Source organism: Cuculus canorus, chromosome 1 (genome assembly GCF_017976375.1).
Source record: "Cuculus canorus isolate bCucCan1 chromosome 1, bCucCan1.pri, whole genome shotgun sequence".
In the NCBI taxonomy this organism is placed as follows: domain Eukaryota; kingdom Metazoa; phylum Chordata; class Aves; order Cuculiformes; family Cuculidae; genus Cuculus; species Cuculus canorus.
In genome coordinates this window covers 99742513-99758290 of record NC_071401.1, presented here as the reverse complement: position 1 = coordinate 99758290, position 15778 = coordinate 99742513, and the positions used below count along the sequence as shown (strand labels likewise).

The following is a 15778-nucleotide window of genomic DNA, read 5'->3' as shown; positions in this document are numbered from 1 at the left end:
TGTCAATAGCTGCTTCCATATAGCATGGATGCTTTGTAAATGAACATATTTCAGGGAAAACATTTACAACAATATGATGATGCCACTGCACAGGTTATAAGAGAATTTGTCTTCCAAGTATTCATTATAATTTAATTTATAATTTAAGAACATTGGCAAGTTTACTGGCCTGTTTTTCAGCTAGGACAGTATATCAACAGGAGAAGTAAGATGCTATATCAGAAAAATATTTCCCTTTTTCTGCACTAACAGATTGCATACCGACTTCATCCTGGATTTCCTCTGCCACAGCAGGCACATTGTAGAGGAAGGAGAGAGACTGGTTCATGCGTTCGTATATCACACGTAGATGTGTCATAACCTATGGAAACAGAAGTATTTTAAGGAGCTGAACACTACTGCTAATTTGACATTATTACAAATTTTATAGGTTATAGAGAGAAAGGCAATTTCCACTTGTGCTTAGGTATAAGATTCAGTATGCTCTAAGTACTGAAACTGTCAAATTCATTACAAAATTCACCTCTCTCCTACAGCAGCTATAAAAATAGTTTTCTAGGTGCTCTTCCATAGAAACTACCTGAAATCCCATGTGAATGCAGTATTTTAAAGTAGGAGTTTACATTTGCTGTGGGGCAGAGCACGTACACAAGCAGCTATTGTGACAGAAATCCACAGCCTCATTTACCCTTCAGTAACATTTACATTTGCCCACATCAGTATGCTTCCACGTAACTCACAGACTAAGTGAGGTGCAATGATTGCTGCATCAAAAAGTTTCAGCTGTTTGTGTGTTTGTTTTTTTTTCTTTAATGTAATATTGCAAAAAACCCCCAGCTCTCTGAAAAAAAAGCTCAAATTTTCTTGGTAAAAATGTCTGCAAACATTTTCAGCTGAAAATAAAAATATTTCCACCCAGAAGCATTACTGCATTGTCTCATGTGATTACAACTCTATTGCCTCAGGTTCCTGCACACTGCTCTGGGTTGAGTCATGACATCCCATGATACATGCTCCCCTCGGGTACTCTCCACAAGTATTACCTCTCTGCAGTAGAAAGGGAAATTGAGGTGTATCTTAGAAGACTGACAAGGCAATTAAGCGTAAAGAGGAAAATGGCTTTCAAAGAGCAACTTCAATGGAAAAAAAAAGGTATGATTTCTTCAAATTGAAATATAGTACTTACGCTTTTGAACAAAATAAATGTTTTCTATTTTCCACTGAAATTCCCCATCAGACCCTCCAGCCTACATTGCCCCACTCTTCTGACCAATTCAAGATGCAAAGATACTGTAGAAATACTTACTCCTACGATACACTAAGCAATACACTACACTTCTTGTATCTAAATGTCAGTTTCCATTCATCACCTGTGCTGTGACACAATCTGTAGTCTGCAAAACTGCACTGTTTTTTTTTCTCTATTAACTAATCTAGTGTTCAAAAACTGTGGCTTGGACAGTGCTTCCTGTTGCATCCTGCAAAGGGAATGGCAGCTGATTCTGCCAATTATGGCACACTTTTTTTTACAGTTTATCCACTGTGCCTACAATTTTAATTGCTGCTTTGAAAGCCAGCTACATCTTCCGTCTTTTTTTCTCACTCTCGATGATTTATAGAGGCAACATAAATGCTGTTCTAATATATATATATAGAGGACTGCAGTAACATTCAGCAGTTAAGATGCCATGAACTACAATGCCTATGTTAAAAGAACATATAAAACTTGAGTGCATCACAGTGATTGCATTTATAGACATAACAAGTACCTCCGTGATGACTATAGAAGGGTTGGTTGCAGTCAGATGGCTATATCACTTCTGGTTCTGCCACTTCAGCTGAGGGAAGCATAAGCATGTGTGGTCACTAAATCTATAACTGTCATTTTCCCAGAGGTATGATTTTCCAAAGGACTAATAAAGACTCTGGGCATTAACGTGCTGCAGGCCTCCTCAGGAAATGCCTATGACTGACTGACTGTCCAGATAGACAGAAAACCTGCTTTTCAGTTCTCCTCAGAAGACAAACTATACCCATTCAACTCCTACATCACTTTGCCTTAATCTTCTGTCAGAAAGCAGATTATTTTTTATTGCATGTAAAGCTATCCACAGAAGAGTCAAGTATTTTTTTAAAAATGGGTTGACAGGAACTTCACAATGGTTATGAACAAATGCGAATGATTAAACCTTAATGGAGATTACCTGAGATCTGATTTGGGCGGCTTTCTTTGGGTCTACCATGCGGACATGTTCAAAGTGTTTGAGAGTATGCTGCCTGTCCTTCTGCTCAGCACGCACATACTTCTTCAGCATGTTGAACACATGACGAGGCTGCAGGGAATAAACAGGCAAAAAAATCAGTTTAGGTTAGAACAACACATGTTTTAGTTCCTTGCACTGGAGATGTATCAAAAACTAAAATCACTTGGCTAGTCAGTGCCCGCAGCTGTTGTCTGAAGGCAGGTGTGACTACTATAAAGAACATCCACTCACTCAACTCATTCAGCAGGATGCACCACCAAATACTAGTTGTAGGTAGTAGATACGGTCCCTAGGGCAGCTGTTCAGATTTCCCCCCCATCTTCCAAAGGGGACATTTGGCTGTTGCATTTCCTGGTCTAACTGCTACACTACTGCTCCAACAAAAGACTAAGTGCCAACACAGCATGCTACTTAATAGACACCCAACACCAATTTCCTCTGGGCTTTTTTTCTCTCCATCAGACTCTATGTCTCTTCTACCCCAACTCAGGAAGCCCTCACTGATCCAAGCTCCCAATTTTACAACCTTTGCCACCACCAGGCAAATCCTTCCCCATAAGATCCCCTGAAACATGGACTCCACTGGAAGCGTTTCAAAGATTCCCCATATGTGCTCTACTATGCTGAATAATCAACCAGTATCAACATCTGTCAACTGCAGTTAAACTTTGGCAACAACAAAATTTATAACTGGAACGTTTTAGCAACAGTAAAACGAATGCACACATTCAGATTAAATTAGAAGGTAACCTGCCCAACAGCTGCCCAGAAGACCATGCAAAAGCACTACTCCATTTAACCCAAGGAATAATCATTAGACTGAACTGCAAAACTTAAAAAAAGGGCAATCTACTTGGCTCTTCCACAGGTACTCAGTTTGGGTGCCAACTTTTGTAAAAATCTTAGCCTATGTATATATTGATTTTAATCAGAAAATACTATTAGATACACACCTTAAGGCATATAACTGAATACAAAGAGAGAAAAGGTTTGTAGTTAAAGGGAACATGAAAATATACACAGACTGAAGAGCACTGAAGACTAAGAAATGCATATTTTTACGTACTTTCCTACTCTGTATAATAATACAGTGTGAAAACAGGGAAGCATTCTCTATCATTCAGCTAAGACATGAATTTTTAACTCAGTGCTTATGATGGATTCTAGAAATTAACCCCCACCCTCTCCTTGTGCTGTTGTGTTTCACATCTTACTTGAAGTTGCTGAGCAGTGAAAAGCACGAAGCTGAGGCAGGTGAGAAGAAAGGGAAAGGTGACCTTACTGTGCAGCAGATTAAAGAATGAGCAGGAGTGGTGAACAGCTGGTCTGGGCACTGGCAGGGACACAAGAAAGAAGGTAGGCAAGTGACAAAAGTGTCAAAGGCTTCACGTACAGCTTTCCAAAGCAGGAGGGACTGTGGGCGAAGTTGAAGCTTTAAGAAGATTTAGATTCACGGACAAATATAGAGACGAAACTAACTTAAAATTTACACAAGAGATGAACCCTAAGCTACAGAGCTCAAAGATTTAAGAATCTCTTCGGCTTAAGGGAAGCAACAGACGTAAAGATGTCTGAAGGCAGTAAAACAAAGGTTATTTGAAGAAGATTTGTTGAATAGAAGTAGAGAGATGAGAAGCCATTCCCTGCCAATGGATTAAACTTAGTGGATCCATGACTGAAAATTCATCCATGACGAAAATAACACCAAGCCCCAAAAGACAAGCACCCTAGATCAAGTTCAAAGAAACTGTGGACAAATGTTGGAAAGCAAGTAATCCTCACAGCATTATGGTAATTGTAAAACAAACTGAAATGCCAACTGTAAACCTCTGTAGGAACAAAGGCAGGAAGACCAGAAAGCTTAATAACAAGAAAACTTTGAACACAGAAAGCATTACCTTTCCTTGCCCCCAAAATACATCAAGACAGTAGGTTTGGGCAGATTAGAGAGGAAATGATTAATTTTGATTTCTTCAAGAGATCCTTGTGGCTGGAGGTGTTCAAGGCCAGGTTGGATGGGGCCTTGGACAGCCTGATCTAGTGGGATGTTCCTGCCTATGGCAGGGGGGTTGGAATTAGATGACCTTTAAGGTTCCTTCCAACCCTAACAATTCTATGATTCTACTCCAATTTAAGTGTTATGTCTAACAGCAGAAGGGTATATTATTTGTCTTCCCTTACTATGTTTGTATTCATTGTAATATGTCAATGCATCTTTTACATTAAAAGTCACAAGCAGATTTATTAATAGAACATAATCTTGAAAATACCTATCAAATACCACTAGAAGTAGTAGCCACTTGGGTAAACTGGCCCACCTTTACTGTCTTTTGAAAGACTGCAAAATACCTCAAACTCATTACTATGAAGGCGAAACAGATACACGTGCTTCTAGTGTGTCTGGCCAAGAAATCTTTCTGTGATGGCAGCAGAAAACCATAATTCAAATACAGGATGACGCAGAAAGAATATTAAATGCAAGGTGTTTTCTTAAAAGGGCAGTGATTTTACTTTTTTTCAAGGTAAAAAAACCAAACAAAACAAAACACAAACAAACCACTAGAAACTCACTAGCAGGTAGACGTAACTGCCCAAAGTCCTAGTTGCACTGGATCAGGTCAGACCTCCAATCTCCCTCATGACTTCGCAATGCTACTGCCTCAAAATTTCAGGGCCATAGCTGAAGGCTTAAGCCATGAGAGCTGGTAATGGACAATGAGAGCTCTTCATCAAGCTTAACATCCCTGAGTGTGACAGTCATCATAAAAGAGGACTAAGTTTTATAACTGAACGTGACTTAAATAATAAAATAATTTAAAAATTGATCATTTTCTCCTCAATGCCTAGGAACTGTAAACCTACTGCTACTACAGAGTTACTACAGCAAAAGAAGTGCTACAGCAAAAGTACCTCTCAAGCAAAATCTTACCTCCGTAACACATTGCATGCACGTTTTCCCTTAAATGTGTAAAATCATTCTGCTTAAAAATCCCACCCACACAAGCACTTTTTGCAGAGTTACCTTCAGCAGGATTTTTCCAAAAATCTAGCACACCAAGCAGAGCTATGAAGTCTTGTGATGGTAGAAGGGCCACAATGAATGGTCAAGCACAGAGGTGAAGGAAGGCTCCACAGGCTCAGAAGATGCTGTCAGACTCTGCCTGAAGCTATTATATCCACGGTCATCTATTACTTCAACCGTATAATTTAATCAGAAAGATCCTGCCTAAACAGAAGTGGTGCTATTATCAGCCAAATTAAGTTCCCAAGGCCTGAGCTCTGTCCATAGCAGAACAACAAATGGCTGGCACATCCCAAGGCCAGCTTGGAACCTCTTTTTTAAATAATGTGTCAACCACTAAACTGCATTTCAAAATTCTGGGTTTAGCACTTTAGCACTTAGCTGTGTGTTTTTCCAGGGAAAAAAAATCAATGTATTCACATCTGTAATCATTTAATAAAAACATCTTGCAAAATAACTAACCTGTGTCAGGCACCAGGGGCTAACTCAGCCTCATGAAATAATTCCACTATTTTCAGTTGTCTGTACTTGTTTTGTTGGCTTATTTTTTTCGGCCTTCCTCTGAAAGCGACCAGGACACTCCTAATGTGACTTCCGTTATTCCCATGTTTTCAGTTACCCTGGCCAACACTGCTGGGAATTGTAATTCATCCAGTGACAAGACTGGACAGTGACTTCCTAAGCAACACAATCCAGCACAGAATTCAGAATGCCTATTATTTCACAAGTCCTTAGTCTCATGGCACACACTCACTATTGAGGCAAATGCAGAAAAAAAAGACAAAATGCATCTAAGAAGATGCACAGCAAGGCACAGGCAATCATGCTCTTTGCTCCCATGAATGTCATTCCAAAGCTCCTCCTTTTCAGCAAATTCAAATACCCACTTTTCATCTAAAACTAAGAACAGATCAATTGTAGCTTTTTCACAAGCTACCATGATAGACCATCAGACATATTCCTGTGTGTAGGTATTTTAATTGTTAGATTAAAATCCTGTTTATGCTGGAGAATGTTTTGCCCAGGGAAATTGTGGCTGCCCCACCCCTGGAGGTGTTCAAGGCCAGGCTGGATGGGGCCTTGGGTGGCCTGGTCTAGTTGGATGTCCCTGCCCATGGCAAGGGCGTTGGAACTAGATGATCTTTAAGGTCCCTTCCAACCCAAAGTATTCTATGATTCTATTATTTTATATAAAGTTTTTGTGAGTATATTGGGACTTGCATGTATTTGTTTGGTACACAGTAGACAGATTCACAGACTAATTATGTACTCTATGTAAACTATCTAGGCTTTCTACCCAAACTACCGGGCAGATATGCCTTACTCTCTTCTTGGGAAGACAGTTCTTTCCGTGAATATAAATAAGCACCAGGGCAGAGATTGAGGACCTACAGTGAAACACCCTGGTTTGAAAGTTTAACTTGGTAGTCCTGATAGCTGGTTAACTGTTTTCCAATTTGTACAGTTTCCAACTGTACAAGGCTTGCCCAAATGAAGTAGGAACTGCTGATGGCTGCTCAGCTACCTGGTGGTGAGTTCTAGCCCCAGTGGCTCTGTAATCCAAGGTCTTTACTTCAGGCAGCATCAGAATCAAGATAAGGTCAATCTCATAAAGGAATCCTAATGAGATCTAAAATGGTTGAATAACAGCTTCTAGTAATTGAAATACATACATATAAATATCATAGAATAGTTTGGGTTGGAGGGGACTTTTACAGGTCAAGGATATCTTCAACTAGATGAGGTTGCTCAGAGCCTTGAACATCTCCACGGATGGGCTTCCACCACCTCTCTAAGCAACCTGTTCCAGGGTTTCACCAACTTCAGCGTAAAAAATGTCTTCCTTACATCTAGTCTGAATCTATCCTCTTTTAGTTTAAAACCATCACCTCTCACCCTATTGCAAAAGGCCCTGTTAAAAGGGGCCTACAAGAACTATGGGGACAGGCTTCTTAAGTATTGAAAGGCTGCAATAACATTTCCCTGGATTCTTCTCTTCTCCAGGATGAACCTCATCTCTCTGTCCTCCTTCACAGGAGAGGTGTTCCAGCCCTGTGTTCATTTTTGTGGCATTCCTCTGGACCCACTCCAACAGGTCCACGTCCTTCCTGTGCTGAGGGCTCCCGAGCTGGATGCAGTACGCCAGGTGGGATCTCAACAGAGCAGATATTAATACGTGGATATGATATAAATATTAATATATATGCATGCCGATGCCTCCCTCATAAACTCTATGTTGATCCTACTCTACTATTTCAGATTTTAAGGGAGTGATGAAACAGTGCAATTTCATTGAGCTTGGAAAATGGAAACATCAAATGCAGTTTAAATTGCTATAAATCCAACTTACACTCTCCCCACAGAAATCTGAAATACTTATCACAGAGAAACAACACAAAAATCATATTCAAGTGCTTCTGTGTATTTGAAATACAATTCCCTGGCTCTGCACCATGGAACTTCCATGGTAAATTCTGAGCTGGCTTGTCATTTTGATCAAAATTCTCTCTAATTCAGAGAGGAAAGTTTCAAAATGCTGTATTGTCTTATTTAATCTTGCCTTTAGAGAAAAATCAATCACCAGTCCTTTCTAATTACTGCTCTTGAAATGTGCAACAACTGCTTCTTTTCATTCACTTATCAGGAACATCTTGGTTACCATATTAGGAGTATATTTTACCTGTTATGTCTTTAGCTTGCTGGTCATGCTTGACATGGGCATATTAGTTCATTTTAGGAACACTCAAGAAAGGCTGGCTACAATGAATGCTGAACTTTTCACTCATGGGTGAGATACAATTAAACCCCCACCCAGCTACCTTCCATGTGGAGTTAAGAGATGCTTTCTCATAATTTCAGATAATGTGTAAGAAAACATGTTATCTCATGCATCACAAATACATGGCTATAACAGTACCCAAAACTGCCATTTGCCTATCCTCCCAAGGACTCTTCCTGAGGCAGAATAAAATGGAAACAGTTTTTGATTCAATCTCATCATTTGCTTTTCAGATTTTGAACTTACTCAACTTTGACAAATTAAGACAAATTTTTTTCCTGCTCACTGCTTTAAAACTTTACATCTTAGATATAATGAACTTCCCATGGTTATGCAGAACTTAATACCCATCTGGAATTTCCTCTACTGTCCTCTGTTTGTTTGTACCAAAAAATCTACCAGGCAAGCCTAGGTGTATGACTATAACATATGCTCAAGCCCACAGACTGGGGAAAAATCCAAGGCAGGCTGGTTTTATTTCCACAAAAGCCTCAGAAGCTGCTGGAAAATGGTGTTAGGTGACCACATTTCTCAAAGTCTGACCTGGTTTAAAAAAATCCATTCTGTCCATTTCATAAGATCCTACCAAATTAAGTGTATGTGAGAAATTCCACAGCTGTAAGCTTATGGGTTTAAAGAAGCAGAGCTAAAGGGTGGAGTATTAGAGCTGTGCTGCTCTTTCCTATGGCATAGGAGGATTTTTATCACCAGATCAGCAGTGACACTTTGGCCTGCCTCCAACTGCATATTTCCACAGAAATCTCATTGGACTCAGGAAAGGTTTTGAGCTTCCTGAAAGCACAGGCACTGACTAAGGGCCCCTCTGCAGATTGCTCTTCCATGTCCAAATAGCTAAACTCCACTAGTTTCAGCCTGCACTGTGCTCTCTCCGTAATGGACACTGCTCCCAGAGCACAAAAGGTACTAGAGCAAATTCTGAGTGCAATGAGGAAAAAAAAAAACCACAGCAGAAAATTTCAAATGCATTAGGTACATGCTAGTGTTGATCCTAATGATCCTGCTCTGTTTAGCAATAATTTACATTTCGGTAACATAGTGCCGAATTAGAAGAGAAGCATTTTAAATCGATTTTAATCATTATATGCTCACTTCACTCTATGTGCAAAGTAAGGAGGTTAATTAATTACCTTTCAAAGCTTTCCTGTATGCTTCCTTGCTCTGAAACCCTTTATCTCACCACTAGGAGCTGGATTTTTTTTCTGCTTCTCTTTGCTCCTTTCCATCGGAGTCCCACAGAGAATCTGCATCTCTTACCCATGAACACTAAACAGACATAAATCCAGCAAAATTTGACATGCATGTGAAAATGGGAATATGAAGAAACTATGCAATCAACCTGCTCGCAGAGAATGACGGATTTGAATTCCACTATTTAACTTGCAAAATGAAGGGTAAAATTTCCAACTGTTTTAAAAACTAGAGGCAGATTGGTTCCAGCTGCCATTAATCCTCCTTTTCTCTAGTAAGGCCATCAAGCTGGATGAAACTACGCAGTATTTTGACATTGGATACTGAACAGCTGCACTCCATTTTCAAAGGCAACAAAGTATAGCAGCGCAGCTAAGCTGCATCAGGAATGAGGATCAAATGTTAAGTTTCTGCACAGCCTGTGTGACAGTTCTTCTGAGAACAGAACAATAGCACAATTTATTTTTTTTTTTTGCTCAGTTTTGTTTTCTAGTAGACCCTGAAGCTATGTAATTTCATCTCCATACACTCCCTGACTCCTTTGCTGCCCAGAGCAGTACACTGAAGTAGTCCTCAGACACTGGCATTGGGCAGTCACCAGCACAGCACCTGAAAAACCAGCAGTTAAAGTTTTTGGTCTCACACAGAAGTTAATAATAAAGGATTCTGAATTCTTTGCAGTTTTAGGTATAATGGCACTGAAACCCACTAATTTTCTTGGCATGTGTAAGAATATAATGACTACACTACTGGGCCAGACCAAAGGCTCCCCTAGTCCTGTACCCTACAAGTAATTACTCCACCCTACAAGTAATTACTCCACAGGAGCAAGTAAATGATGATATTTCTTCTCACACAACCTTCTAGCTTCCCCGTGTCCATAGTTCAAGGACTTTGAGCATGAGGAAGTTTCTCTTCAGCTCCTGTGAAGAGGCTACACCTTGAACACAAGCACCACATGATCAGTATACATCCAGAAAACAGGATTTCTCAGTGGATCCGGATTTTGTCACTCACAGAACCATGGTCTAATGACCCAGTTTGATGGCACTGGGAGTGCCAGACTTGCTGTGTTCCTACAAAAACTGATCTGCAGGCAAAGACTGGTCATGGATATTTCTAGACATCCAAAAGCAAAATGAATTCCTGCTTGGGAAATCGAGTAGAAATGATGTCCAAATGATTAAACGTCACACGGAAAATACTTCTACACCCCCACACACCTACATACATTGTACATACACATCAGTGTTACAGTAAATCCTCCTAGCTGTGTGTAGAAAACATGCAGTCTAAAAAAAAATACAACTCTAACTTAATTTTTCAATTTAAACCCCAAATCCGTGATTATAACTTCAGAGAAAGAGACTCTATCACTGTATAAATTCAGAATCTAATTTTGTAGTAAACATACTAATAGCAAAACATGTAACTTGCAGCAGGCTGTGGATGGGAGTTCTTAAAAATATTTTTGGACAACTCCAGAAAAACCTTCCTTTGGTAAGGTTAACTTAACAACTCACCACTATGGTTATGACCTACTCTCCTAAAGACAATGTAATTGCATCAAATATACTTTTAGTTTACTAGGGAATTGCCAGAAAGAAATACAGCTTGGGTATCAGAGTTCAATTTTCCATTAATCCCATTTTCTCTTTGACTAAGCAGCCAGAGTTTGGATTCACAGTGTATTCAGATTTCTGGCTCCATATCCTGCAAAGCAGCTAGTAGAGTGGATTCATTCATCAAGCTGTTCCGCTAATATCCATCACTACTCAGGTTTCACCCTCTGGCCCACAATAAAACCAGACGAATCCTCCTGCTAAATTCAGGGTTAGTTATTTTTCTTGCACTTTGGCACATACCTGACCATCGGTTTACAGGTCCATGCCTGAGCTGTCACTAACTGCAGAGCACACAACCAAAAACCTCTGAGGCAAGAACAGTACCCTCAACAAGACTGGAGAAGAAACAGTTTAAAGAATAGTATCTTTAAATTGTTCACCCTCATTGGTTTTGAGATGAGTCCTTGTTTGGTAGCACCTTTAACTGAACTTACTTTCCTGCTTGCTACCTGCTCCTTTCAGAATGATTAGCTTTTGGAGGGTACAATATAGGATGCACCTCAGCCTTTAAAAAGTGCTTTCAAGATTTCCTTCTATTGGAGTTAACGTATCAGTGTTCTGTGACACAGCCTTTCACACCTGATGCTCTTCACTGACAGAGTAGATGTATTATTAATTTAGATGTCCTAGAAGCTGACTACACGCAACACAAGCATAAAACGCAGGTTTTTCTGGCCCCTGTGTTAACGTTTTTGTCCTGTAGTTTTCTGCAGCTGATGTTCACTTTTTTTTTTTTTTTGTCAGTGGAGATGTCATCTACATTCCATAAAGATGAAAGGTCAAGTTCCTTTGTTCCAGGAACGAAGCTGCACATTTTGGTCGCTCTACAGACCATTCTGCTATTATTTGTGGTCCTCATCTTCACCTTCCACAATCTCAGATATGTGCAGAACCAAGCTGTCAGCCTGATCCACACACAACTTGAAATAAAATAATTTTTCTGGGATACTTTTCAGACAGGATTACATTTGCACAAGACTCAACTTCACAGCAACAGTTGACTGACTAAAGCCAAATGTGAAATTGTATCTTAGGTGAATATATACCAAAATAACATCTCAAGAGAGCAAACACAATCTGAAGCCAGTCTATGCACTCACCTGATTTCATACACTTCTGAGCTGCAGACTCATTTCCTAAAGACAGCTGCATCCCAGCCCATAACTCATTAATGTGTCTGATAATGAGACACTCGAGTCCAAGCCCTTCACTACTCTCAGAACAGACTGATGTTACAATTTCCATCTTGCACTCAGACCAATGTTCTCTGCCAATTTAATACAGACTTGCTTAATTTTCCAGAAATGCTATGTTGCAAAATACATATTAACTCTTCTTGCAACTACTCTGCAGTCTCCCTATGACACTTTCATCTAAGATTTTTCATTTATTCGGCACACAGTAAAAACAAGAAAGTTTTGCACCATGGGATGGAGAAAAAGTTTGATGATAAAGAACTAAGATGACGATCACTCTTCCATGCTCACTGAATATGGAGGTTTCCCTGCAAAATGAAATTCAGGTAGAACGTGTAATTTACTAGGTTAGCTATATCGATGTAATTCTCTGTGAGGACAAATCCAAGATCAATGGCTACATCTTACACTGCTGACCCAAAAGCCTGTTCATAACAGAATGTTTTTTTTATCTAGGAAGTGTTCAAGACGTGAGAGATATATAAAACATTTGACTATTTTCCTAGTGTTGTGCAAATTTGTTTCTTCTGGAGGCCACAGAGCAGTTATTTTGGTATTGAATGAAACATCACAGATAGGAAGTTATTAAAAATTCCATTCAATCCACATTCGCAACTTAGTGTTTAGACTCACCAATAGCCAGACAACTTTGAATTGCTTGTGTGCTATCTTCATGCCATTCAACAATCCTCAAAAGATTCTTCAAAAAACATTTCAACAGTTCAACAAACAAAACAGAAAATCACAACCACTCCCATCCTTAAGGTCCATCTTGACATGATGAAGCATCCTAGTGTGTGTGCACCACTTGGAGGGATGCTTCATCATCCTTTTGCAGGATCTGTGAATGGGTAAGATTTATGACAAGCAAATCTCTTCCACATTATTTATGTAAGCACCTTTGTGTATGTATGTATGTATGCATCCATCTATCGGTATGTATGGAGGATGCATGCTTGTGTCTACATTTATACACACTAAGTCTGAACTTTTAACTTTCAAACTAGTTGACTGCTGCAGTAACTCTGGAACAGGGAACACAGACACTCTGCTCCATTGCTGGACCATACCTGGGCACAATTTCTTTTTCCCCAGGACAATTACAGTGATTCTGACACAGCTGACAGCTTGTGGTAATGCACTTACCCTGGGTGGGACAGTCTGTAGGGCTGTGATATAGTTCTCCAGAGCAATGCGGCGACGGTCATTGAGCATGGCTTCCACCCGTGCCATATGAGTCTCCACCAACTGTTGTCTTTCATTTGCTGCTTCTTGTTCCAGTGATTCCACTTTCTCCTGGAAATGCTGAAAAAAACATCCATCACAACAGAAACAGTGAAAGCACCAGCAGAGACCAGCAGACGTGAACATCTTCGTCTGCAAACCACCAAAATCCTTCCCCAGGCTGGTTTAGCATGACCTCCAAGAACTCTGCACTGAATGCATCTTTTACTGATTTCAGTGGGAACTGCTGACACCATGTATTTCTGAACACATGGCCTTATTTTATTAATCTAATCAAATATTACTGACACGTTCAGCACAGTGACCACTGAATTGGTCATTTGCCCCCTGAGATAGTGGTTCAGCGCTACAGTATTGTGGCTAGAGGAGGGTGGGTTTTGGCAAGCATACATCCCCTGCCAACATGAGTATCAACATGACTTTACCAGCAAATGAACATGGGGGGAAAAAAAATTCCAACCTGAAAACAGTCACTACAATTTCTTATAAACTGGCCACCATGAAGTAAAACTGAACTCAAACTTATTCCAACAAAGGAAAAGACTGACTGGGTAAAATGCACAGTGAGCAAAGCTGTGGGAGATAAAAGTGCGATGCAACTTGGTTCTGAATGTCACCATTTTAAAGTTTTGTATTGAAATCATTCTAGCAGTACCGAATAATACCTGAGTGAGCCACACTGGGATTCAAGGAGTGTCTGGCCTGTCAGAATTTTTAAATTATAGTACGATATTGGATGAAAGAATTTTTGGCTGAGGGTTTCCTTTCAGATAAAAATGACGGTGATTTCTTAAATCCCATTTTGACCTCTTCTTTGAGCTTAGGTTCTCTAGTTTACATCAGTTTATCACTGACTAAATTTTGAAAGAGACCTGCAGAAACAGAGTTTTCAGTTCTCACTGAAGGCAAACCAATTCAAGTGAAATTCCACCTCTCTGTGCAGTCACCAGTAATGTCCTGCACCACTGTTTCAGGGACTGGCTGAAAAATATAGAGACACTTGGCAGCCACTAACAGCTGGAAACAAAAATAACTACAGTAAGAGTGAAGAATAGCATTAAATCCCCACAGATGTAGGTTTTAAAATTATAGTACACTCAGCACCGCATATATTTTAACTGCGGTCCAAGTGCGTACGGTTGTGGTTGCGTTTTCCTTTACCTGGATAACAGCTTTCTTGTCGGCCTTCGGCAAGTTCTTTGCTTGGCGTTCTGCCTCTTCCCATTCCCTCATGACCTAATGAACAAAACAAGGAGCGTGACTTTTGCATTTTCCTCTTGTCTCAGGGCTTAGCACAGGTAAACATTGCAGCTCTGACAGTCATCTTTTTATATTCCTCTCCTCCTTTTATCCGTATTAAAAAAGCAGTTACAACACTTAACAAAGCTAGGATCCTGTTGTTAAATTAAACAAAGATGGTACTTCTGTGTCTGAACATCGTGCCAGGCTCTTATAATTCCGCTGTGAAGCGACACAGCCATTAACCAGCCCTTAAGCAAGGGAACAAGAGGTCTCTAGGGGTGAACACACCAACCCATTTTCATACCAGACAAAGGAAACCGCTCCCATCTATTGCATGTCCTTGGTCAAAATGAGTGAATTTCAACTCTTTCTAAAGGACGACTTTTTTGGTACCGTAAAAATTTTAAGATTTATTTGGACTACATTGCTGGCCTTGGAGCAGGACAGATCAAGAATTACATGCAATTTGTGCTACTCTGTTTGTAAAGAGCTGTCAAACACTTCAAGAACTGAATATACTTATTTCTCAAGTACAGTGTTGACAGAAAAATGATGTAGAACTTTCAGTATCATTCACTTCAGAAACATGAGAGGCCACCTCCTCTTGCAAAACAGGACAGTATTCAATTGTCAGGAAAAGAGTTACTCTTAACTTGCTGCCCATGACATCTGAAACCTTCCTGTGGTCTTACTTAAGGACTTCACTTATTTCACACCTACAGAGCAATGTCCTCAGATAACACCATTTATGCAGGAACAACTGCTCTCACCAAATGCACCACACACAAACACAGTGACTTGTTTATCTGCAGGATTAGCACTAAGTCTGAAGACAGAAGAAACACAGAAGCAGTTGCTCAAAATGTGTGTTTCCTTTCCTTTCTTTCTCACCAAAACCTTCCAATATAATAGAAATAGTCAGATTCCCTTTCTAAAAGGGATTTTAGAAAAGCTCAGAGTCTCCATACATGACTGAAATTACCAAGACCATGAGGCAGGACAAATTAGACCTGCTTGTTCTCATGTTGGCAAGATGAACCTACACCACTCAGCTCCTGTCTGATGTTGCTTCATGGTATTTGGTTGAGCAAACCTAGGCTCAAAAGATAATTTTACAAGTTCCAGTCCTTAAAATATAATCCCCTCTCAGTCCTATGCAGGGCTGTAGACCCTAATGATTAACCAGCTTGCAGACA

The 15778-nt window shown here is 39.9% G+C and overlaps 1 protein-coding gene across 3 annotated transcripts in view; it reads right to left on the bottom strand.

Moving 5' to 3' along the window:
* APP (amyloid beta precursor protein) overlaps positions 1-15778 on the bottom strand; it is a 216670-nt gene that overhangs the window by 46955 nt on the left and 153937 nt on the right. For 2 of the 3 annotated variants that reach the window (XM_054056832.1, XM_054056835.1), the window contains 4 exons: positions 14502-14576; positions 13242-13400; positions 2205-2333; positions 262-361 (listed from right to left, as the gene is read on the bottom strand). In XM_054056832.1, coding sequence (XP_053912807.1) covers positions 262-361; positions 2205-2333; positions 13242-13400; positions 14502-14576 — 463 coding nt within the window. The remainder of the gene's footprint in view (positions 1-261; positions 362-2204; positions 2334-13241; positions 13401-14501; positions 14577-15778) is intronic. The other variant, XM_054056833.1, reaches the window with a different exon arrangement.